At 37.4% G+C, this 25,322-nt stretch overlaps 1 protein-coding gene across 7 annotated transcripts in view; it reads right to left on the minus strand.

Moving 5' to 3' along the window:
* The window catches only part of SRBD1 (S1 RNA binding domain 1), a 291,329-nt gene that overhangs the window by 206,649 nt on the left and 59,358 nt on the right, over positions 1–25,322 (minus strand). For all 7 annotated transcript variants that reach the window (XM_053589735.1, XM_053589734.1, XM_053589738.1 and 4 more), the window contains 6 exons: positions 18,341–18,507; positions 17,429–17,546; positions 16,419–16,557; positions 10,483–10,579; positions 8,507–8,642; positions 5,481–5,584 (listed from right to left, as the gene is read on the minus strand). In XM_053589735.1, the coding sequence (XP_053445710.1) occupies positions 5,481–5,584; positions 8,507–8,642; positions 10,483–10,579; positions 16,419–16,557; positions 17,429–17,546; positions 18,341–18,507 (761 nt within the window). The remainder of the gene's footprint in view (positions 1–5,480; positions 5,585–8,506; positions 8,643–10,482; positions 10,580–16,418; positions 16,558–17,428; positions 17,547–18,340; positions 18,508–25,322) is intronic.

Genomic DNA, 25,322 nt, shown 5'->3' on the forward strand with positions numbered 1-25,322 from the left:
GATTCCATAATTTCATATAAATTCTTAAACTTCTCCTACAAGTTGTTTTATTTCACCATTCTTCTGCTCAACCTGGCAAATAACTGTTCTTGCTGCTCAAATTCAGTCTGAAACCCTTTCATTTATAGCAACATAGCTATTTGTAACTTCATTCTTTTCATCTCTCTCCATTAAAATACATTTTGCTTGGGCGGCGCCTGTAGCTCAGTGAGTAGGGCGCCAGCCCCATATGCCGAGGGTGGTGGGTTCAAACCCAGCCCCGGCCAAACTGCAACCAAAAATAGCCGGGCGTTGTGGCGGGCGCCTGTAGTCCCAGCTGCTCGGGAGGCTGAGGCAAGAGAATCGCGTAAGCCCAAGAGTTAAGAGGTTGCTGTGAGCTGTGTGACGCCACGGCACTCTACCTGAGGGCAGTACAGTGAGACTCGGTCTCTACAAAAAAAAAAAAATAAATAAATAAATAAATAAATACATTTTGCTTCTTTAGTGACTGAATATTGGACTTTCATACTGATAAGCTGATGCTCCATCGCAGCCCTTCCATCTTTCACCTCTAGAAAGAGTTGCCTTTCCTACTGGGGTCCAAGGCTTGCTCAAGTGGCTGGCCCAAATGCACCCCCAAGATCTTGATTTGCTCCATGAGCTTTCACCAGGGTATTATAGAAAGAAACTGCTTCTTTTTTGCACTTCTCTTTTTCTTCTTTAACTGGTGGACCCATCACATTAAGTTACTAATCAGAAGTTCTAGCTGTTCTAGTCATTCACTTTTCTGATGCTGTTTTTGTACTTTCCATTTCTGGCACCTCGATTCAAAGAGCCAGCATCTCTGAAGGCAGCTTTCACATACACATTCAGACATTAACTGCAGTTCCTTCTAATGACCTCCTTGGTGCTTCAGCTGCTTTTCAGCTGGACTAAACCTAGCTTCATCTCATTCTACTTTTAGTTATTCTATCTTATTTTTTTAGTTCATTCACTTTCTGCCCAGGGCTTCTGCTTGTTATTCTTATTTCTCCAGGTTTACTTTTTATTGTTGTTCAATAGCTTCACATTCACAGCTCAAACTTCCCAACATTCTACTCTTAAATTCAATTTCTCTGTGAAGAGTAAGTATATTTTTTCTTGTTCATAATTCTCAGTCACGGTCATCATCTCATTGTGGCAGTTATCCAATTGATTCTGCAGTTCACTTTGGCTCTCCATGCTCTCTCTCTCTCTCTCTTTGTAATCCATGCTGTGCCACTTCTCTCTTCTTCACCTCTTTCAGCTTGCATCAAAGACTTGCAATTATATCTGCCTCCATGTTTTTAGCCTACTTAGAAATCCAGAGTGTATTTTATGTTTGCAGCATTTCTCAATCTGGGCTACCACAAATGGCTAGTGGCTATCGTACCAAGCAGTGCAGATCCAGTGGCTATTTTCATTTTGAGGCCCAGGCACTGGACCCAGCCTTCCATATTTATCCAGAATCCCTGAGGGCAGAGAGGTGGTCCAATGGTAGACTTTATATATTAATATTTATAGTATGATAGCAAATAGTACCAGCATCTATTTTGTTCAAGCCATATAATGTCATGCTTCATTTCCTCTCTCTCTGACCAATCAATCCATCATTTAATCAGACACTGCGCTACTCCTATAGAGTCTACCTTCTAAATATTGCTCAAATCTGTCCACTTACTGCTACCACCCTAGTCCAAGCTACCATCATCTCTTGCCCCACATCTATTCTTGGTTTCTTCCAAATAATTTTCTATACTATAGCCAGAGTGATCTTAAAATACAATCTGATCATGACACTACTCTGTTTAAAACCTTTCTTGGCTCCCACCACCCTTAAAAAAAAACAACAAACTCCTTATTGTACCTAGAAAGCTAAGTATGATCCGGTCTACCCCAATATCTCAATCCTCATTTCATGTCACTGATCTTCCCCATCCTTCTGTCTCTGACCTACCTACATGTCGAGCCCATGCCAGAGTTCTCTGGTATAAGCACTTACAAGTAAGTACACTGCACTTCTCCTTCATAACTCAACACACTATTTTGTCAAAGTTGTTCTCATTAAACTACATTATCACCAAGAACAGGAAGGATATTTGTCTAACTTACAGGCAAACCTCCAGCATCTAGCACATAACCTGAATGGAAAAGTACACAATACAGGAGGGTAAAAGAAATAAGAATAAAGAGAATAAAAAGAGAAGAAAAGATGCATTGAGTAAGCGCCTCCAGAGTCATCCACATATGTTAAAAGAAATAAACTCAGAACAGTCCTTTAGAGTTCCTATAAAATTATAGTTCTTGGAGTTATCTATGTTAAGAAAAACTTCTAAACCTGACAACAATTATATTGTTGTATAATTTAACTCATTATTATTATGCTAAGTAAATGTCATAGAATGGTTTTTCTTCATTGATTTGGGGGGGGGCTTATCTATATTTTATTTGGTGGTACTCTGAGTAATTGGTGACATTATTTAACTTCCAATACAACATGTTACATCACTATGCAATAATAATATAATTTTTAGTCAAGTTTAGAATTTTTTCTTCATATAGATAACTTCGAGAACTATAACACTTTTATGGGAAGTAAAAGACTATTATTAATACTTTATTGAGGACTGGATTGACTCTGATGCTGAGTAATACAAATATTTATAGAAAAATAAGCTAGAAGTTTCTTCACTTTACTGTGATCTGTTTACTATACTTCGCAACTTCTCTAAAAACAGAATTAACACAATAATCCTACTACTTTGTAATTATAGACACCATCAAGGACTTGTTCTTTACCAGGTATTATGTTACGCAACCACATGTAGTATCACTTAGGCTGGGTGTGGCTGCTCACATGTCTAATCCTAGCACTCTGAGAGGCAGAGGTGGGAAGATCGCTTGAGGCCAGAAGTTTAAGACAAGCCTGAGCAATAGCTGAGAGCCAATCTCTACAACAAATTAGAAAAACTAGCCAGGCATTGTAGTGCATGCCTGTAGAACTGAAGTAGGAAGATGGCTTGAGCCCAGGCATTTGAGGTTACAGTGACTTACGATGATGCCACCATGCTCTAGCCTAGGTGACAAGAGTGAGACCCTATCTTTAAAAACAAAGAAAAAAAAAAAAAAAAGACCACTTACTCCCCTTAAATCAACGAGGAAGATATCACCCACCATTTTAAGGATGATGAAACTGAAAAAGAAATGAAGTTACACATACCCATAGTCACATGGGTAGGAAGTAAGAAGGTATTCCAGTTAGGAGTGCAAACTCAAATAAGCTACTTCTTAGAATTTTGCTCTTTCCATGACACTATCTTAAGAGTTTTATTATATATGTGTGTGTGTGTATATCTTTTTTTTTTTTTTTTGAGTCAGAGTCTCACTATGTTGCCCTCAACAGAGCACCCTGGCTCACAGCAACCTCAAACTCTTAGGCTTAAGCGATTCTTTTGCCGTCAGCCTCCCAAGTAGCTGGGACTATGAGTTTTATTATATCTTAAATTAAAATTATCTAATTTCTTGTTATAAATTTTTAAATCTAGGATTTCCTTCAGGTATTTATGTCCTTTTTATTTTCAGTGAAATTTATTTGGTTATTTACAGGGGAAATAAGCATTCATTAAAAATTATAACTATATTATAATCACTCACAACTATAGCCTAGGATGAAGGAGGGAAGGGGAAGGAGAGGCGGTGGATTGATAGAGGGAGGGTTAGTAGGGGTACCACACCTATGGAGCGTATTGCAAGTACAAGTTGGATCTACAAGGTGTAGAACACAAATGTCTTAAAGCTGTAACTGGGTAAATGAAATGAAAGCTATGTTGATTAGTAGGATGTAAGCACTCCAATTTGTACAAATAATCAACACATCGAATCCCATAATGGCATGAATGTATTTATGATCTATGTACAAATGACTTAATAAAAAAATAATAACTATATAGAAAACCATAAAATAGGGAATTACATTCTCTTTTCAGAGCTAAGGAGTAAGCCATTTATTACCTTTCAGGCATTTTCCTATACATACATAGACATATTACTTGACACAAATGAGATCATGCTACAAATGCTAATTATAAATTATCTTTTTAACCTAATAAGACATATTTATATCTCAACTTTAGCTCTATGACAATTTTTTCAAAATTACTACACAGAATTCCATTGTATGGATATAACATAATTGGCTTAAACAATGTACCTACCAATTAATGTTTAGATTATTGTTTTACCTAATGGTTACCTGGTTATTATTATTATTTGGTCATTCAGCAAGTTGATCCTTCATGGAATTGGCTTTTGGGAAATTGACTTCCAATGAACTTACATAAGAGCTATGTTGTACATGATAGCTAATTCCCCAAAGTACTTTTTCTTGTCAAAGTACATTCCATCTAACTTTGCAAGTAGCATTCCTAGCAATCTCTCTAACCTGAGGTCACACAGAGCTAGCTGGTGATGAGCATATCTAAAAGTTGCCACTCTTAACTGTCACTTTACCTCTTTGTATTGTCTCCTTGGCTCAACTGTGGCTAGAAAATCTGCTCTATCAACCAAATAGATTATTGTGAAGATCAAATATACTTTGGAAAGTTAAAACTGAAAGTTAAAAGGTTATACAAATAAAGAAGTAGTGGTATTTTTTAAAAGTTCTCTTAGCAAATGAAAAGGACAATAAAAAATTACCTAAGTTTAGAAATTTATTTAAATTACCCCATAAATTTAACGTTTATTTCAATCATCCTTCATGTGCAAAACCTTTTAGGTAAACCACAGATAGTATGTTAAGGGATTTATATTGTAATATCCTATAAGTTAAATTTTCATTTCCATCACCTTTAATGAGCTAAACATTTTGGCTGTGCTATATACAGTATGTTTTTATTTTTTTTTTGTTTGTTTTTGAGACAGAGCCTCAAGCTGCACCCTGGGTAGAGTGCCGTGGCATCACAGCTCACATCGACCTCCAATTCCTGGGCTCAAGCGATTCTCCTGCCTCCACCTCCCAAGTAGCTGGGACTATAGGCACCTGCCACAATGCCCGGCCATTTTTTGGTTGCAGCCATCATTGTTGTTTGGCGGGCCCGGGCTGGATTCGAACCCACCAGCTCAGGTGTATATGGCTGGCGCCTTAGCGGCTTGAGCCACAGGTGCCGAACCTATTTTTTTTTTTTTTTAACCAGAGAAGAGAAGCTCTTTGTAAAAGATTCAAATGATGTAGAAAAATACTGAAGTATTTCTCTCTCTCCAGAGACAATCACTATGAATAATTTTTTATGTGCTCTCACAAATATTTTCTATTTAAACATATGAAACATGTATATTTATTTTTTATTTTTTAAATACAAAAAGAAAACTATATACATTTTCTGCCACTTTTTTTATTTAACATAATAACATCTTTCCATATCAGTTCATATAGATATGACCACAGTATTTTAAAAAGGAAATTCTGTAAAAATTTATAAACAAACCTATTTTGGATGCACCACCTACAGAATTCACTCTTGACTCCATCAGGAATGTTGATTTTAACTGTCAGGATCTTCAAATTTTCTCCACGGTTAATTGCCAGAATCTGAGTACAAACATATATGAGAAAGATTGATAATCCACAAGTATATAAATGATCAATTTAACCAGTCAATATTTTTTAAACAAATCAGGTAGCTATCTAGCCAAGACCTACACCAATGTTTTACTCATTTAATTACCAAGAATATATTCAAAATAATAATTTGTTTACATTTTTTTCAAATAACCTACCTCTCTCATAATAAAAACCATAACATGATTTTTGAAAATAAAATACAGGTACAAAGCCCATCTATCACATTCATAAGAACAGAATTGGTGATCTAAAAATCTCATTTCAGATTCTACCCATTGAAATTTTTAACCATCTGGAGTTGAAAGACATGCTTTTTATAAACGTAAAAAAGATAACTTGTGTTAAGATAAATACAAACATGCAAAATCCTAAATGAAATATTTAATAGCTACGAATTGCTACCATTAATTGAGCACTTACTAATTGTAGGGTCCATCTGAGTACCTTAATTCATTATCTCAAATAATCATACAGCCTCAGTGATGTCTGTATTACCATCTTCATTTTATATAATAATTTATCTGAGACTAACTGGTACTGAATCAGAAAGCACAGGTAGCAAAGGAGGAAATTAAACTCAGATCAACCATGCTATTAACTATATTTTATTAAAAAAGAAAAACAATGTCTTAAAACATATTAAAAACACTCTTTAAATAAGTATAAACATAACCAAGAAAAGAAATAATAGGGTGAAAATTAATTAGAGAAGGAAAATAGAGAATTTAACAAAATTAAAAGTTGGTTCTTTGAAAATATGAACAAAACTGGGTGGCGCCTGTGGCTCAGTCTGTAAGGCGCCGGCCCCATATACCGAGGGTGGCGGGTTCAAACCCGGCCCCGGCTGAACTGCAACCAAAAAATAGCTGGGCGTTGTGGCAGGTGCCTGTGGTCCCAGCTACTCAGGAGGCTGAGGCAAGAGAATCGCTTGGGCCCAGGAGGTGGAGGTTGCTGTGAGCTGTGTGATGCCATGGCACTCTACCAAGGGCCATAAAGTGAGACTCTGTCTCTACAAAAAAAAAAAAGAAAATATGAACAAAACTGACAGATCTTTTGCTAGACTAACCAAGAAAAAAGCAAAAACACTTAAACTACCAAAATCAAGAACAAAAGAGAGATCATTACTATGGACCTTATAGGAATAAAGAGGATCATGGGAAAATACTATGAACAACTGTATGCCAAATTATATAACTGATATGGATAAATGACTAACCCAACTACCTAAATCAAATCCAAAAAAATAGAAAACCTGAACAGATCTATGGCAAGTAAAGACACAGAATTAGCAATTTTAAATTTCTCCACAAAATAATTTTCAGGCCCAGATTGTTCTAGCATCAAAGTCCACCAAACATTTAAGAAATAGTGAATATCGGGTGGCGCCTGTGGCTTAGTGAGTAGGGCACCAGCCCCATATACCGAGGGTATCGGATTCAAACCCGGCCTCGGCCAAACTGCAACCAAAAAATAGCCAGGCGTTGTGGCGGGCGCCTGTAGTCCCAGCTGCTTGGGAGGCTGAGGCAAGAGAATTGCGTTAAGCCCAAAAGCTTGGAGGTTGCTGTGAGCCATGTGACGTCATGGCACTCTACCGAGGGCGGTAAAGTAAGACTCTGTCTCTACAAAAAAAAAAATAAAAATAAAAAAATAAAAAATAGTGAATATCAACTCTTCACAAACTTTTCAAAAAAATATATGGGAAAATATCCCAACTCTTTCTATGAGGTATTATCCTGATATGAAAACCAGATGTCCCAAAAAAAACTAGATGAATATCTCCTATGAATATAGATGTAATAATCTTTAATATGATATAAGCAAACCAAATCCAGAAACATGTAAAAGGAATTATACACCAGAATCGAGAAGAGTTTAGAATGTCTGACTGATTTAACTATAAAACAGTAGATGATATAATCAAAGTATTAAAAGAAGAAGGAAAAAAACCTGTCAACCAAAAATTCTATATCCAGAAAAGTTATCCTTCAAAAATAAAGGAAATGTTTAATGGGTACAGAGTTTCAGTTTTACAAGATGAAAAAGTTCTAGAGAGTGGTTATAACACATTATGGCTATCTACACTTAGTATTATTGACTTATACAACTAAGAATGGGCATTCTTATGTGCATATTATAATTTAAGCACAGTTTTTCAAAAAAGGAAAAATTAAAACGTCCTAGAAAAATGAAACCTAGAGATATTGTCATTGTAGACCTGCCTTACATGAAATACTACAGGAAGTTCTTCCAAGCTTAAATGAAAGAACACTAGGCAGTAACTCAAGGACATATAGAGAAATAAAAAATACTGTTAAAGAGTAGCTATATACGTAGATATAAAAGCCAGTATTAATATATTTTTGGTTTGTAATTCCTGTTTTTCTTCCCTATAAGATTTAAAAGCCACATTCCACAATGTAGATGGTCTATAACTAAATTTAGGAAAAAAAATTAGTGAACTACAAAATGAAATTAAAAGACTGAGATACAATGAGTCTGGTTTATACAACCAAATAAAGATCTCTCATACTTTATTCTAAAGCAGGTATCTCTGATTTGTATTTTACCTGGAAGAGATGCAGAATTGATCTCAAATTCAAGCAAACTGGGAAGCAGGAACAGGAAAGATCACCAGTCAGAAGTCAAGATACATATCTGAATTGTTATACGGTCAGCTCGGCTAATAATTTTCAGTGTCAGATACTAACTTTTCCAGGTCTATAGCTCCCCATTTGTGAAATGAAAGCACAATGACAATTTATATAAAGAAAAAAAGAAAATAGTTGACATAAAATTCTTTAAATCCTTAATAAGTAGAGGAGCAGGCAAATGCAAAGTATTATTATTACAATACTACTGTCAACATGCACAAGCAATTTCCTTATTTACCTGATGATGTTGGATGTTTCTTATGTTGCATGAAAAATTCTGGTAGAGTAGAAACTTATCGACATCTTTCTCATTTACCTTTTTGGAGGACACTTTTGCCAGAGATGACTGGATACAAACACCTCTACTTTGGCATCTGTTCAAACACACAAATGTTAAAAAAAACAGGCAGTTATTAATATGTGCTTTAGTAAAGAAACACATTATGTAGAAATAAGGATAGCAAAAAAAATTAAGCCATTACCAAATAAGATTTCTTTTAATGATGTCTAACTATGAAAATGATGTTACTGACTCAACAAAAGAGGACTCTGCCTATTCATGCTAGTATAGGTCCTACAAATCTATTTAAACATCAACCCAATCTTCCCATTAAATGCACAATGAATTCAGATAACACCTGCAGTTATGCAAGAGACCAAAACTATCTGTAAAAGTCAGACCAATAACTCTGATCTAAATATCATCCTTTGAACCACTAAGGCAGTGACAGTCAATTAAAAACCAAAAAGAAGGCAAACAAAAGGATGTGTCACAACAACTTCCAATAACAATTTATAAAACAGAACCAAATATCAGCAGCATAATTACTTATAAAAACATATTTTATAACCTGAGCAATTCCCCTATTTTAATTCATTCCTCCTGGAACCACTGAATAAAAAGAAAAGTTCTCTCTTGTATTTACAAAACCCTTGAGAAGCAACAGTAGTCCCATGAGTCATTTCCACTTTCCCTCTCCTCTAATATGGCTCACACAACTAGAGATGCAGAGACAGAAAGAGAGAAAGAGCAGACCTCTGGCAGAAGCCTGTCTTCTCTCCTGATACAGAGCAGAAAAAGAAAAAAACATATAAAAATGGAGTTTTAGGGCAGCGCCTGTGGCTCAGTGAGTAGGGCGCCGGCCCCATATGCCGAGGGTGGCGGGTTCAGGCCCAGCCCCGGCCAAACTACAACAAAAAAATAGCCAGGCGTTATGGCAGGCGCCTGTAGTCCCAGCTACTCGGGAGGCTGAGGCAAGAGAATCGCGTAAGCCCAAGAGTTAGAGGTTGCTGTGAGCCGTGTGACGCCACGGCACTCTACCCGAGGGCGGTACAGTGAGACTCTATCTCTACAAAAAAAAAAAATGGAGTTTTAAATTAATGTCTTTTTTAAATGAAGCATAAAACCCATAAGCCCAAGTATGTTCTAGGTCAAAGAGCTTTTTTTTTTGAGGCAGAGTCTCAGTTTGTTACCCTCAGTAGAGTGCTGTTACATCATAGCTCACAGCAACCTCTAACTCTTAGGCTCAAGCAATTCTCTTGCATTGCCTTCTAGAGACAGGGGTCTCATTCTTCCTCAGGATGGTCTCAAACTCCTAAGCTCAGGCAATCCACTCACCTCAGCCTCCCAGAGTGCTAAGATTATAGGCATGAGAACCACTCACCTGCTGTAAGTCAAAGAGCTTTAATCTCTTATAAATTGGACCTATGATTCAACAGATAAGCTGGTCTCCTCAACAGCTAAAATGCATTTGAGGTCAACACTTTTATCCAGACCTGATATTATATTAAATACATCCTCAAGTCAACCTAATTACTGTTAGGCACCAGAAATGAGATATTATAAAATCAAGCATAAATCACAGCATGTTTAAAAAGCAACATCACCCACTCTAAATAAACATGAATCGTTCTCTAGCATATATTGTGTAATGCAGTGATTTTTACACTGTGTTCATCAGAGCCTTTCACTGAGGTACCTCAGTGTAAGGAGGATGAGCATGCATAGTTCCAGGTTCCCTGCCCAGAATTCAATTAAAACTTTATTTTTATCTGTTTTATGTATTAAGATTCTATTATTTGAACAAAGAGTTCCACTACTAAAAAAAAAAAGCCATACAACAAAGTTTTTAATAAACCCTGGTGTTAACACTAAGCATGTGACCATTAACAGCACAAGTCCACAAAGCAGAAAACTCCCTACCAGTTACTTACAATCGTCGAATAAAATCAAGCGTCTCTTTGTCTTTAGCAATCATGTCTGCTAAAATATGCTGCACTCCTACTTCAATATCCTGGAGTGACGAAAGCCCTTTAGGAGAAAGGTAAGAGGGAAAACAAAAACAATAAGTATAAGATTGGTTTTAAATTCTGTAACTAAATCACAATAAATTATTTCGGTCAAAAATAATCTTAAATTGACAATCTTAAAACAGAAAGGTACAGTAGCAGTGACTAGCTTCCCTCTGTAACAAAAACTGGTATCCAAAAACAATGATACAGGCCTTTTATATACTAATGTCTAGAGGTAAAAATGTAGCTCTGGAGTGACCTGCCTGGTCTAATCTGTTTCCCCTACTTACCAAGCGTGAGACCCTGGGCAAGTTACTTGACTTCCTTGTACCTTCTTTTATATTTAACTTTTCTTTAAAAATGGGATAATAATAATAGTACTTCCTTCATGAAGTAGTTGCAGAAATTAAAGGTGTCATGAGAAAGATATATTAATAGAGTCATATCCCAAGGTATATACTCCATTTGTTATAAAAATCCTCCTTTACGATAAATTTTATTAACTTCCTATTTTGGAGTATGGGACATTTATTCACATTTTCTTTGAGATAGAGTCTCACTTTATCACCACTGGTAGAGTGCCGTGGCGTCACAACTCACAGCAACCTTCAACTCTTGAGCTTAGGCGATTCTCTTGCCTCAGCCTCCCAAGCAGCTGGAACTACAGGCACCCGCCACAATGCCTGGCATTTTTTTGTTGCAGTATGGCTAGGCTGGGTTCAAACCCACCACCCTCAGTATATGAGGCTGGCACCCTACCTGCTGAGGGACAGTCACCGCCCTTTATTCACATTTTCAATGACTCATTTGAATTTCACAAATTTCATTAGCAAAAGAGCTATCATACATTTGTTCATCTTCATAATTAAGATTTGTCTACAAATGGGGCATTAAGTTCTCTGTAAGAGCTTCCAACTTGCTAATTTACACCCATGAGTCTTGTATATCACAGCCCCTGTGATACCAACTTAGACATAGAGATCATTTGCATTGCTTCCTTTCATTTCCATTGTCCTCAATGTTCCATGCACATTAAAGCTTTTCTCTTTCTTTGCATTAAAACTTGAATAATGCAAGGACTGTGCATCGTAAGTATGTTTTTCTGTGAGTACAGTTTTCCTGTGAGTGACAGGTACAAGAGCCAAAGAGAACAGAAGAACAGATTTTTTTTTTTTTTTTTTAAGATAGTCACAAACTGTCACTCTGGGTAGAGTGCCATGGCATCACAGTTCACAGCAACCTCAAACCCTTGGACTCAAGCGATTCTCTTGCCTCAGCCTCCCAAGTAGCTGGGACCACAGGTGCCTGCCACAATACCGTGCTATATTTTGTTGTTGTTGTTGTTGCAGTTGTCATTGTTTTAGCTGGCCCAGGCCGGGTTCAAACCCACCAGCCTCAGTGTATGTGGCCGGTGCCCTACCCACAGAGCTACAGGCGCCACCAAGAACAAATTTATTATGGCATAGTTAATAAACACAAATGCCTAACTTTGGTAGTGTTATGATAACTAATGTTAGCTATGGAAGTACTGTGTTTACAATTAACACTTGAACAACATGGGTTTGAATTGCACAGGCCCACTTGTAAAGTTATTTTCCTTAAGGTACACCAAGTGAGCCTGCCTCTCCTATTTCCTTTTCCCTCTTTAACTCCTTCGGCCTCTGCCACCCCTAAGACAACAAGATCAACTCCTCTTCTTTCTCCTCCTCCTCAGCCTACTCAACCCAGGCGATAAGGATAAAGACCTTCATGATGAGCCACTTCCACTCAATGAACAGTAAAACATATTTTCCCTTCATTCTGATTTTCGTAATAACATTTGCTTTTCTCTAGTTTACTTTATTATAAGAATACAGAATAGAGTAGTGATACAAAATATGTGTTAGTTGACTATTTATGTTATCAGTAAGGCTTCCAGTCAACAGTAGGCTACTGGTAGTTAAGATCTGGGGGGAGTCAAATTATTATATTTAGGTTTTCAACTGTGCAAGGGGTTGGTCCCTTTTGCATTATGCAAGGGTCGATTATATTTTAAGGAAATCTGAAGAATGAAATTTGGACATTGAAACTAATACAAATTCTATTTAATTTTTTTTTGAGACAGAGTCTCAAGCTGTCACCCTGGGTAGAGTGCCATGGCGTCACAGCTCACAGCAACCTCAAACTCTTATGCTTAAGCGATTCTCTTGTCTCAGCCTCCCAAGCAGCTGGGAGTACAAGGTGCCTACCACAACACCCAGCTATTTTTTGGTTGCAGTTGTTATTGTTGTTTGGCAGGCCCAGGCTGGATTCAACCCGCCAGCTCCAGTGTATGTGGCCAGCACCCTAGACACTTGAGCTACAGGCACCAAGCCTCTATTTAATATTTTAAGAGAATTCCCCTATAAGGGAATTTTTTAGAACTAAAACTTTAAAACATCACCGCTAGGGAGGTGCCTTGAGCTATTTCTAGAAAAGTGGTTCTTAATGGAAGGTAGAAATTTTTAGAGTCATTTGGGAAACTCTTTGAGGTTATATATCCCCTCTGAATCCAACCAAAGAGAAAAAAAAAAGAAAGAGAAAGAAAATCTTATGCATTTTGAAAATGCTCCTTCCCCAGAGAAAATTGATCTTTGGGGATTAATACAGCCAACGATAACAGGAGTTTCAAAAGTTTAGCCCCTTAAGTGAAATCAGGAGGAAATAAAGGCTACGGAAGAAAAAAGTGATCTCTTGCCTTATAATGAACTCTTGCCAGCTAAACAATCTCTAGACCTTAACACCTGTAACAAAAATGAAAGGCCAACATTTCTTTTCACTTTATCTGCACTTCTACCTCTTCTTACATACAAGCTCTGACAAGTTCTCGAACTTGTCCTAGAAAAGGCACTACCTACCTCATTGCTGACTATCACTATACTCTCCTTCAAAGTACTCCCCTTGGGAAACTATGCACCAATGCCAACACACGGTCTTCCCTGAAAAGCAGTTTTTGTTTTCAAACTCATTTTCTGGAATGACTATCACTGCCACACATAGACAAAAACACAGCTGTAAGACACTGATATATCAAGGTTATGAAACCTTACAGAGTTGTTTATATAATTCTGCCAACGTAAGTACATAGTGGTAAGTTCACAAACTTAATTGTCAGACCTCACGCAATTGCAGCTCTAATGATCATTCCAGAAAAAAGTTCCAAAATTGCTATGAAGGGTAAGCTAGGTGCAGGTGTCAAGGCATAGCTTCACAAGGTGAGTACTTCAAAGGTGACAACACTTTTTCTAAGATGAGTCCACAACTTAATGGTCAGACCTCATACAATAGACCAATCAGCTACTTCCTCTTGGATACAACATAGGGATCTTCTAGGGCATATTCCATCTGTGGCACAGTGTAGCTTTTGGTTTATACCAAATTTTTGTTAGGCTATGGTAAGCAAGAAGTATCTTCTATTGAAGGAAAAACCAAAATATATGGATTCTTAAGTATTTCTTTGATGAATGACAGAAATGATGAAACTTCTTTAGAAAAACAGTAATAGAAATGAAGGTGATCATGAGTTATGGTAATGCATAAAAAAGAGGAAAGAAAAAAAGAAAAAACATTCCAAATAAACTTTAAAAAGCAGTAAATAGCTTATCTGAAATTAATTCTAATTCTTCTACACTTCTAATCAAGATAAAAGAAAAGAGAAAGTAAAGGAAACAAAGTCCTGATATATTTGCTAACATAGTTCTACTGCAACTGTGGAGAACCCCGAACTATGGGAAATATCATCAAGTTTCCATCATTATGTATTCCTGGAGCATTACCATTTGTGACAATACAAAAAGATATATATGGTTATCTAAAACCAAGCTAGTAGGAACTCAGAATGTGTGAGAACTCAGGACACCTTTGCACCAAAGGTAGTAGGAAGCAGAAGGAAAAAGAAATAAACTGTAAGAAAAATAAAAACAAAAACAGTCAATAAACCTTTGTACATCTAACATTCTGAAAGTGCCAATATAAAACATACCATGACTGGGCACAGATAGCTCTTACTGGTATTAACCTTAATCTCTGGCTATACAGTCTCTCAGCTATTATTAAAATATTAAATGCTAGAACCATTTAGAAATCTAATTATAAATACACATTAAAAAGTGAATGGCCCGGCACCCGTAGTTCAGTGGTTAGGGCGCTGGCCGCATGTACTTGGGCTAGTGGGTTCGAACCCAGCCTGGGCCTGCTAAAACAATAACTACAACAAAGAAATAGCCGGGCACCCATAGTCCCAGCTACTTGAGATGCTGAGGCAAGAGAATGGCTTAGCCTAAGAGTTTGAGGTTACTGTGAGCTGTGAAGCCACAGCACTCTACCAAGGATGACATTGTGAGACTCTGTCTTAAAAAACAAAATTAAATTTGAATTATACATATTTCAACCCATCTCTTAATTCAAATAACTCTATTTTGCTTTTTCTTTTCATTATTGCTCAAACATATGGAGATGCATGTTGTGTTTGAGTATGAACATCTACTTGTATTTTACAGGCATCCCTATTCAATTTTTTAAATCACAACTTCATATTTGCTGGATAATTTAAAACAAAAACAGGTTATGCTGTGCTATGATTTTCTAGTTAGTACATATTGTGGATTTGTTATCAGAAACTGGCCCCTATAGATATTTACATCTCCCAGCCTAAAGAACCAACAGAAGCACAAAAGAAACTATGGAAAGGAGAAGGGGAATGGGGCAAGAAGATACAAAGTTACAGTCATATAGGATGATTAACACTAGAGCACCAACATATAGTGTGAAGACTACAATAAATAACATTGTACTATACATTTGAAATTTACCAAGAAAGTAGATTACAGGTACTCCTACCACAGGAAAAAGGGTAACTATGTGAGATGATGGACATGTTAATTTGCTTGATTATCATGTACAGTATTCCTTAACTATAGTACTCATTTCACTATGTATATGTATATCAAAATATTATGTTGGACATGGTCATTTTTTAAAAGCATGGATATCACCATAGCATCAATCTCCCCCCTCAATGCTAACAGAGAACTCCTATTAAACAAAGCCACCCTTAATTGGAAAGTTATCAAAAGTTCACTTTGACAATAAAACCAATGCATCTTAGCATATATCAGTTGTTATTTTCCTTAGAAATCATTTTTTATTAGACTCTCCCTTTCTCTCTCAGTCTCATTCTCTTGTGCATGCACACACACAAAAAAAAACCAGAAAGATGCACTTGGAAGTAAATGTTACAAAAAAGACACTTTACTCCTAGCAAAAAATGTGGGAGCAGAGCTTCACTTTCACTTCATGGATGTCAAAACTATTGAAATTCTATTTAAAAGACTAGATACGACTTTTATAATTGAAAAAATTTTTAGAAATAGAAGCCTAAAAAGGCAATATAGAGAATCTTTACAACTTTCGGATATTAAGGGATTTCCTTAAAAAGAGAGCAATTATCTTAAAAGATCAATAAATTTTAAGTATAATACAACTAAAACCTTCAATTTACCAAGAAATGGCAAAAAGAAAATGAAAAGACAAGTTATGAACTGCGGAAAAAGATCTGCAATGTATCTAGGTAACAAAGAATAACTAAAAAATACTTACAAATTAATAAAGGGAAGTAACACAATAGGAAAATGTGCAAAGAGGCACTTCAAAAGGGGAAAGCTAGGTAGCTAAGCAATAGGTATATCAAGTTTTATTCAATTTATTATTTATATGCTACAATATCCTTTTATATAGTCATTACTTAATGAAACAACTTTTTAACATAAGTTTTTAAATTAAAAAAAAAGAAAAACAGAAACAAAGATGCTCTCCTGATCTCTGCAAAATGAAGCTGGTACCTTTAACACCAGGTTTAATGTGAGACGGCAGATTGAGCTGCCCTGGATTCTCAAGTAGTGTCTTGGCTGCTCCTTCTAATCCCAACTGTTTTGCTCTCTGTGCTTTGGTGCCTTTGCTCCCAGTTTTATATGGAGCAGACTAGGAAAAAAAGGCAGAAAACATATCATATGGTTCAGTTTTAAAAAGCAAAAGTTAACACTAGGATACCAAATTAGAAGACATTCTGAGAATGCTAAAAACATCCTTTTCTCCTACTTCAGGGGTGAAGTAATACTAACTAGGTAATACTAGTATTACTAGTTAGTAATACTAAATACTACATTCACTGTATATAGATAATGTATGCCTTACCTTATCCTTCATGCTTTTCTATGTGCCATAATAGTTATTTGTGGTTTCACACATCTTAGAAACTTATCTAGATGCCAAGGTCCTCTTCTCAACTCCATCTAACTCTTCTAAAACCCGTCTACACACAATGCTTCTACTTTTTAATCCACATTCACTCCTAAACCTGCTGTCACCTGGCTTCTCTTCCCATATACCTTGCTGAAAGTGGTACCACAAAGATCCACACTGATCTTCTAATTATCAACATAAACATTTTTTTATTGACTCACTCGTCCGTCAAACTCTTCTCAAGTGAATTTTCCATTCTCATGGTTTCAAATATCAACTACAGGCTGAACACACCATGGTCTCCAATTCAGCCTTCTTTCATAAGCTTAGCATTTGTATTAACTACTTTCCTTCCCTACTAGACTGAGAATTCCTTGAGGATACTGTAAAGATATGTATTCATATCATAAATATTCATCTCCATAAACTCAAGTGTCTAGCCCAAAAAAAACCATTCCATAAATATCTACTGAATAAAGAATAAATATTTTGTTGAATTAAATATGGTGGCTAATAACTTTATCTTTTTATTTCTTGGTCATCTTTAACTACAAAAAGACCCAAACCATAATATATTCGGGTAGTAAGAAGATAAAAAAGAGTAACTTACCACATGTTCTAATTCTTCAAAAGTTTTACAGGTCAGCAAAGCTTTTAACAAGTACTCAGACATCTTCCCCTCCTTCTTTATTTTCTGGATTGTACTATGAACCTTCTTTGCAACAGCCCTGAAAATTAAAACTTTCGTAACATACGAGACTTACATACCAAAACTTTCTTTTTGAAGCAATCTCAAACTTAATAGAAAAGTTGCAAATAAAGGAAAACAAACCTCTTTCTTCTCTGATCCATTTGAGAAAAAGTTAACAACACCACCAAATACTTTAGGATGCATTTCCTATAAACATTACTCTTCTACACAACCACAATATAACCACCAATATCAGGTAATTAATACTGATATATTAGTACCATCTAATCTTCAGACTTCATTCAAGTTTCACTAATTGTCCAAATAATGTCCTTCACAGAAGATTCAGATCAGAATTATGGTTAGCATATAGCTGTCTATAGTTTTCTTCAAAGCAAAGCTATTTCAGTCTTTACTTGATTTTCAAGGTCTTAATATTTTTGACTACTACAAGATGGTTATTTTGTAAATGTTCCACAGTTTGGGTTTCTTCAGTGTTTCCTTACAACTAAATTCAGATGATGCATCTTTGGTAGGAATATTGCATAAGTAACACTGTGTTCTCACTACATCCTATCAGGTGGCAAACCACCTTTCTGCCAATACATGCCCACGCTATGTAAAAACACAACAGCAGAGGCACTCCATACACCCAAAAATAAGCAAAATAGAAGTGACTTTCTCCATCAGAAAAGGACTATATCCGGATTACAATAATTCAAAGAAGTAAAACACTAGAACTCTCAAAACATACTGTCATTCGCTTCTTCGAGTTTCTCCTCATTGTCTTACCCTTTCCCCCTTACACTAGGTTCATCCTTTCCCTCTTACCGTAGCTCTTCCAGTGTTTGTCGAACTTCTCTCAAAGCATCAGCATCAAGATTATTAATCAGCTCTTTTCGATACCGTATAATGAAGGGAATTGTGTTATCGTCATTAAAGAGACGAATGATATTGGCACAAACCCAAATTTGAGTGTTAGTTCTCTCAGATAAAACCTGTAAATCAAAGACATTCGGTGATTTAAAATGCCAAATATTAAATATCTACATTACAAAATATAATTTAAAATTCACTGTCAAATAACGTTCTCTAGTTCTTAGAAATTACTTGTTACAGTTTTATAAAAAAGAAAACTCTATAGCCCGGCGTTGTGGCGGGCGCCTGTAGTCCCAGCTACTCGGGAGGCTGAGGCAAGAGAATTGCTTAAGCCCAGGAGTTGGAGGTTGCTGTGAGCTGTGTGAGGCCACGGCACTCTACCAAGGGCCATAAAGTGAGACTCTGTCTCTACAAAAAAAAAAAAAAAAAGAAAAAAGAAAACTCTATAAAGTACATACATGTATTGATAATCATGATGGCAAAATAGTCTTTTCACCAATACAGTAAAATCCAATCAGAACCACCATATCACTCAAATTACACAGTGTTCAAGGAGAGCACTTTTCAATTATGCAGTGATACACTTTTCAACTCTTAGACTGACAACAAAGATCAAGGAGTTGGTAACTCATCACATCACCATCAGTGTAGGGGAAAGGCATTTTAAACATTACTAATGAGAAAGTACAATAGAATAAACTCTGGAGGTAGAGTACTTTGGCAATAACTATCAAAATTTGCAATGAATAAAATCTTTAACCCTGGCTCGGCACCTGTGGCTCAAGCGTCTAAGGCACCACCCATATACAGCTGAGCCGGCAGGTTCGAATCCAAACCAGGTCTGCCAAACAACAATCACGGCTGCAACCAAAAAATAGCCAGGTGTTGTGGCGGGCACCTGCAGTCCCAGCTACTTGGGAGGCAGAGGCAGGAGAATTGCTTGAGCCCAGGAGTTGGAGGTTGCTGTGAGCTGTGATGCCAGGCACTCTACCCAGGGCGATAGCTTGAGGCTGTCTCAAAAAAAAAAAAAAAAAAAAATCTTTGACCCAATAATTCCACCATGAATTTAAATATATCCCTCTGGAAAATTATATTATTTACAATGATACAACTGTTTCTGGTACAGTAAAGGTCAGCAAAAACCTATGTTTACAATGGAGAGCTGATATATAAGTTAGAATACAGTTTAGCAGAATATCATGCAACCAACCATTTAAGATACAAGGCAACTCTATATAAACTGATATGGAAAGATTCCTAAGAACTGGGGAATAGAAAGGTAACTGGTTGGTAGAGCATTAGCATAAGAAGACTTTTCTGTATCTTTTGAATTTTGTATCATGCACAAAAGTTATATATTTAACAACAATTTTTTTCTTAAATAATTCTATAGGTCTCAGGAAAATGTACATGTAAGCAAAAAGGTTTAGAAAAGTCAGCCTGGAGAAGAGAAAGAATAAAACACAATGTCAGTAACTGTTCTCAAAAATCTAAGCAGTTTTTTCAAAGTAAAGAACAAAAGAAGTAACTTTTATTATTATTTCAACCTTGGTGTCAAAGAGCTGCCAAAAATTGGGGAGAAATTAACAGGGAAACATTTCTAAAGAATTATCATAATCAACTAATTAATAATCATAATCAACAAAATCAAGTCAAGCTATTTAACATACTGAATTTCAAAACTACATGAAATAAATGGCTAAATTTCGAAGATGATAGAAGATAACCTCATTCTCTAGGCATCTTAAATCCTGAGACGTACATCTTATCAGCTAAATTTCTGGTAAGGACACTAATTACACATCCCCAGCCCTGACTCTCTTCTACACAAATTCCAGACTCACTTAGAAATCTAATGGGCATCTCAAACTTGCATTTGCAAAGTGATCTTCCTCCCAAACTTGCTCCTCCTCTAGTTTTCCCCCACGTGTCTATTTGAAGAGCAGCTCAAGAAAACTAACAGTCTAACTCAACCATCTCCTTCAACTCTTAAATCCAGTACATTTTAAAAACCAGTCAACTCAAAATGCAAAATATTTCCTTAACCTATCATTGCTCCCCATTTCTTCTGCCCCATGCCCGAGCCTATTCCAAGCTGGACTCCTGAAATATCCTTTAACTGTTCTCCCTGCATCCACGTCCCATCTACTCCAATTTCCATAAAACAACAAGAATGCTCCTTTCAAAATGTATATTGGATCATGTCAAATTGTCATTGATTTTGCACTTCGAATCCAGATTCCTCACCATGACCATGAGCCTTCTTCTCCAACATCATACTATTAAACATCTACTATCCCCTAAATAATTAGACACCAGCCCAGTGGCCTTATCTAGATAAGACCAGTTGCTTCCCTCTTAAAAGGCCTTCCTGAGGCTGCTCCATTATTCACATATGTTTCTATTGCTTGTTATCTTCCCTAACCCCTACAAAATCAAACTTATTAATATTCTCTCCCTCAAACCTGTTATCTTTTCCTGTTTCATATGTCAGTCAACATCACCATCATTTACCATAAAAACCTTAGGGGATATTGTGCTTACCTCCCCATTATATAGCAATACTCTATGAAATCAAGTGTTATCTGATTTTAGAATCATTAATAAAACAAACTGAAATCTTTAAATTTGTTGTAATCTTCTCCATTTGACAAGCCTAAAAATAAATCAAGTGTTGGCTAGGTAGTTTTCATTACCCAAACAAGGCAGTAATATTCTTCCAAAAAATGTCATAATTGTGTAACATACCTTAAAAAAAAGGAGGAACAAGGTATCACGGTGGCCAGGAGCCACAAGGAATTGCACAAAAAACAAAGGAAATGTAAATGACATTTCCACATCTTCAATTATTAGTAATTAATCATCTCTATACAATTAATTTCCATTGAACATTCCTTGCTAACCAAGTACTATTCAAGATTTCTGCAAACAACTTGGACATAGGGATTTTTATGTTTTATTGTTTTATATTTATTAATATTTTATGGCAGATAATATACATATCACAGGCATTTTTTTGAGTCTGGTCCTCACTCGAAGGTCGAAGACCATCTTGATTTTCTGACATGGTAATGTTGACTCTTGCTCTTATTAGTTCCTTGTTCTTCTGCCATCTACCACTATTCTCAAGCATAACTGGAAGCAGAAATAAAGAGTCAAGAGAGGGGGCAGAGACAAGATGGCTGACTGAAGCCAGCTTTCCACAGAGGCTCCCACCCAGAAGAAGGGTTAAAGGACAGAAATTTAGCAAGTAACCTGGCGAATTAGAGCTGCGCCAAGAGAGAAGGTTGAAGAATGCATATCAACCCTGCTGAGGCAAGCCACGACCCTAAGAATACAAACAAAAGGTACAAAATCCATCACCAAGCAGACAGAAATCCCCTCCCCTGTGAGAATTGCTCAGAGTACCCCATAAACAAATGAGCAGAGTTCAAAAGTCCTCCCATTATATTGCACAGGACAGACCCTCTAAAAACTGGACCTACTTCCCCTAGTAGGGTGCCATGGCGCTCTCCTGCCAGGCATAAAAGTGTATAAAACTGTATATATTCTCTACCTGTAGTTCCAAACTCCCAGCACTCCCTTCCACTCTCACTCTGAGGTATGGAAGCCTGTCCCCCAGGAGTACAGATTCTTGGGTATTTTCTCGAGATGTGGACAGGGTATGGACTGCTGCTGGTCAGTGCTGATTCAGCGGTCCGGGAGTGAGGAGAAGAAGGTCAGCTGAGAGGGAATCACACAGGAGTGGCAGTGCCCTGAGGCCCAGAGCAGCAGCCGTTTTTTGGCAACAATAGGGCTAACCCCTGGATGTTCCAGAGTCACACCCCCTGTCTCTCTGGACAACCAGAGAAGGCCGGACATCTCAGGTGGCAACAACTGGCAGAATACATCTGGGACGGAAACGCAGGCCCTGTGAATAAAGGGTTTGCCTGAGGCGGTACCAGCCCGGGTGGAGCGCGGGGACTAGAAAATGCATGCGCAGAGCCGGCAGATTCCCAAGGCAGGACGGACCCAGAGGACCGCTTTACTGAGCCTAAGACACACCCGGCCCTAAAGGGATCATCAGCCTAGACAAAGGAGGGCAGGCAGAGACTGGAACAGACAGCTAACCGTGCTGTAACTACAACTGAGACCGGACAGCAGCACAGACAGGGCCTGAGGCACAGGTTCTGTGAACTCAAAACAGCCTCTCTTCTGCAGGGGAATTTAGCTGGGACAGAAACAAATTCCTCAAAGTTGTTCTGTTTGGTCAGTAACATCAATCAGGGGCGGGGCTGGAAATGAGTGAATAGCCCCAGCCTCCATTAACCACCCGAGGTTGTCAGGCCTCGCCTCTACCAGCAAGATAGTGGCAGAGAGCACTGGCCTGGCTGAGGAGACATAGGTCTCCCTGTGATTCAGGCAGGTGCAAACCCCTGTAGTATCTGCTCATTGGAGGCAACTGGGTCACAGCCCTGCAGGGTTAGCAGTGACTGCGTGTGACAGAGATGCAAGGTGGAGAAGGAGGCATCAACCTTCCCAGACTAATCTATTTGCTGGGTGGGTCCTCCTGACCTCATGGAGCACCAGAGCAAGTCATATTTGAGTTGCCAGCACACCCCTGAGATCTAATTGCCAGATACCTTTTAAACTCTCCCACCTGAGACAGGTGCTGACTAAGACAATTGATTTGGACCTTTTGAACTGAGCCCATCACCTGAGGACTATCCAAGTGGTACCCTGGGTGTGTGGTTGTAGGAAGGTTTGATTTTCCTTTTCCAAGTGTTGCCTGTGGGGGGCAGGGTGACTTAATTGCTGGTATTTCTCCACAGCTGAGACTTTAACCCAGAGTAACTGTTTCACTAGGGTCGGACAGAGACCAGCTGAAAACAAGACAGAGCCACTTAGCCCCACTACACCAAGAAGGTCCCCAGGTTCTCAGGCCATAGCACTGTATGGATCCTCGGCAAAGCTCCAAGGGAAAAGGTACAGACACCAGTCCTAGCTTTTGGACAAAGGGCTGGTTAACCACTACTCCTAGAGCCCCAAACCCAACTTTTCCTTATCCACTCATCTAGTCAAACAATGTAAAATAATCATGGGACAGAATCAGAGGAAAAACTCTGGTAACATGAATAACCAGAGTTGATCAACCACTCCTGCAAGGAAAGATATGGCAGACGTAACTGAAGATCCGATTCACAAACAGATGGCCAAGATGTCAGAAATCGATTTCAGAACTTGGATTGCAAACCAGATTAACAAAATGGAGGAAAAGTTGGAATTAGAAATTCGAGGAGCAATTCAAAAGTTGTCTCAAGAATTCAACGAATTTAAAGACAAAATCACCAAAGATTTTGACATTGAGGCAAGAATTTGCAGCCCTCAAAGATCTGAAAAATACAACAGAATCCCTCAGTAACAGAGTGGAACAAGCAGAAGAAAGGATTTCTGACATTGAAGACAAAGCTTTTGAATGCTCCTAAACTCTCAAAGAGACAGAGAAATGGAGAGCAAAAATGGATCATTCTCTCAGAGAGCTCTGGGATAATTCGAAGAAAGCTAATATTCACCTCATTGGAATCCGTGAAAGCAATGAAGTGTTTCTGCAAGGCACAGAGGGCTCTTCTCCATGAAATTATGAAAGAGAATTTTCCACACATGCCAGGAAATTCTGAAATTCAGATAGCAGTTTCAGAACCCCAGCACGAAGCAACCCAAATAAGACATCCCCCAGGCACATCATAATTAACATCACTAAAGTTAAGGAGGAAATTCTGAAAGCAGCCAGACGTAAGAAAACCATAACCTACAAAGGGAAGAATATTAGAATGACTGCAGATCTCTCTGCTGAAACCTTCAAGCCAGAAGAGGGTGGTCATCAACTTTTAATTTCCTAAAACAAAATAACTTTCAACTCAGGATCCTGTATCCAGCTAAACTGAGTTTCATATATGATGGAGAAATTAAATACTTTAATGACATTCACATGTTGAAGAAATTTGCCATAACCAAACCAGCTCTTCAGGATATTCTCAGACCTATCCTCCATAATGACCAGCACAATCCTCTACCACAAAAGTAAACTCACTCAGAAACTTTTGATCAAACTCCAACTTCCACAGTGCGAAAAGATTAAAAATGTCTAATGGACTTTCAAAAACCTTGATACCCAAAATTTTACCTGGCTTATCAATATTCTCATTAATGTGAATGGCTTAAACTGTCCTCTAAAGAGGCACAGGTTGGCTGACTGAATACAAAAACTCAGGCCAGATATTTGCAAGAATCTTATCTTACTTTAAAAGATAAATATAGACCCAGGATGAAAGGATGGTTGTCCATATTTCAGGCAAATGGAAATCAGAAAAAAGCAGGTGTTGAAATTCTATTTGCAGATACAATAGGCTTTAAACCAACAAAAGTAAGGAAGGATAAGAATGGTCACTTCATATTTGTTAAGGGTAATACTCAATATGATGAGATTTCAATTATTAATATCTATGCACCCAACCAGAATGCACCTCAATTTATAAGAGAAATTCTAACAGACATGAGTAACTTGTTCCCCTCCAGCTCCATAATAGTTGGAGATTTTAACACTCCTTTGGCAGTGTTGGGTAGATCCTCCAAGAAGAAGCTGAGCAAAGAAATTTTAAATTTAAACCTAACCATCCAACATTTGGATTTAACAGACATCTACAGAAAATTTCATCCCAACAAAACTGAATACACGTACTTCTCATCAGCCCATGGAACATACTCCAAAATCGATCACATCTTAGGTCTTAAGTCTAACCTCAGTAAATTTAAAGGAATAGAAATTATTCCTTGCATCTTCTCCGACCATGATGGAATAAAAGTCGAACTCAGTAACAGGAAACTGCATAATCATACAAAAACATGGAAGTTAAATAACCTTATGCTGAATGATAGCTGGGTCTGAGATGAGATT

This window comes from Nycticebus coucang, chromosome 4 (genome assembly GCF_027406575.1).
Source record: "Nycticebus coucang isolate mNycCou1 chromosome 4, mNycCou1.pri, whole genome shotgun sequence".
NCBI lineage: Eukaryota > Metazoa > Chordata > Mammalia > Primates > Lorisidae > Nycticebus > Nycticebus coucang.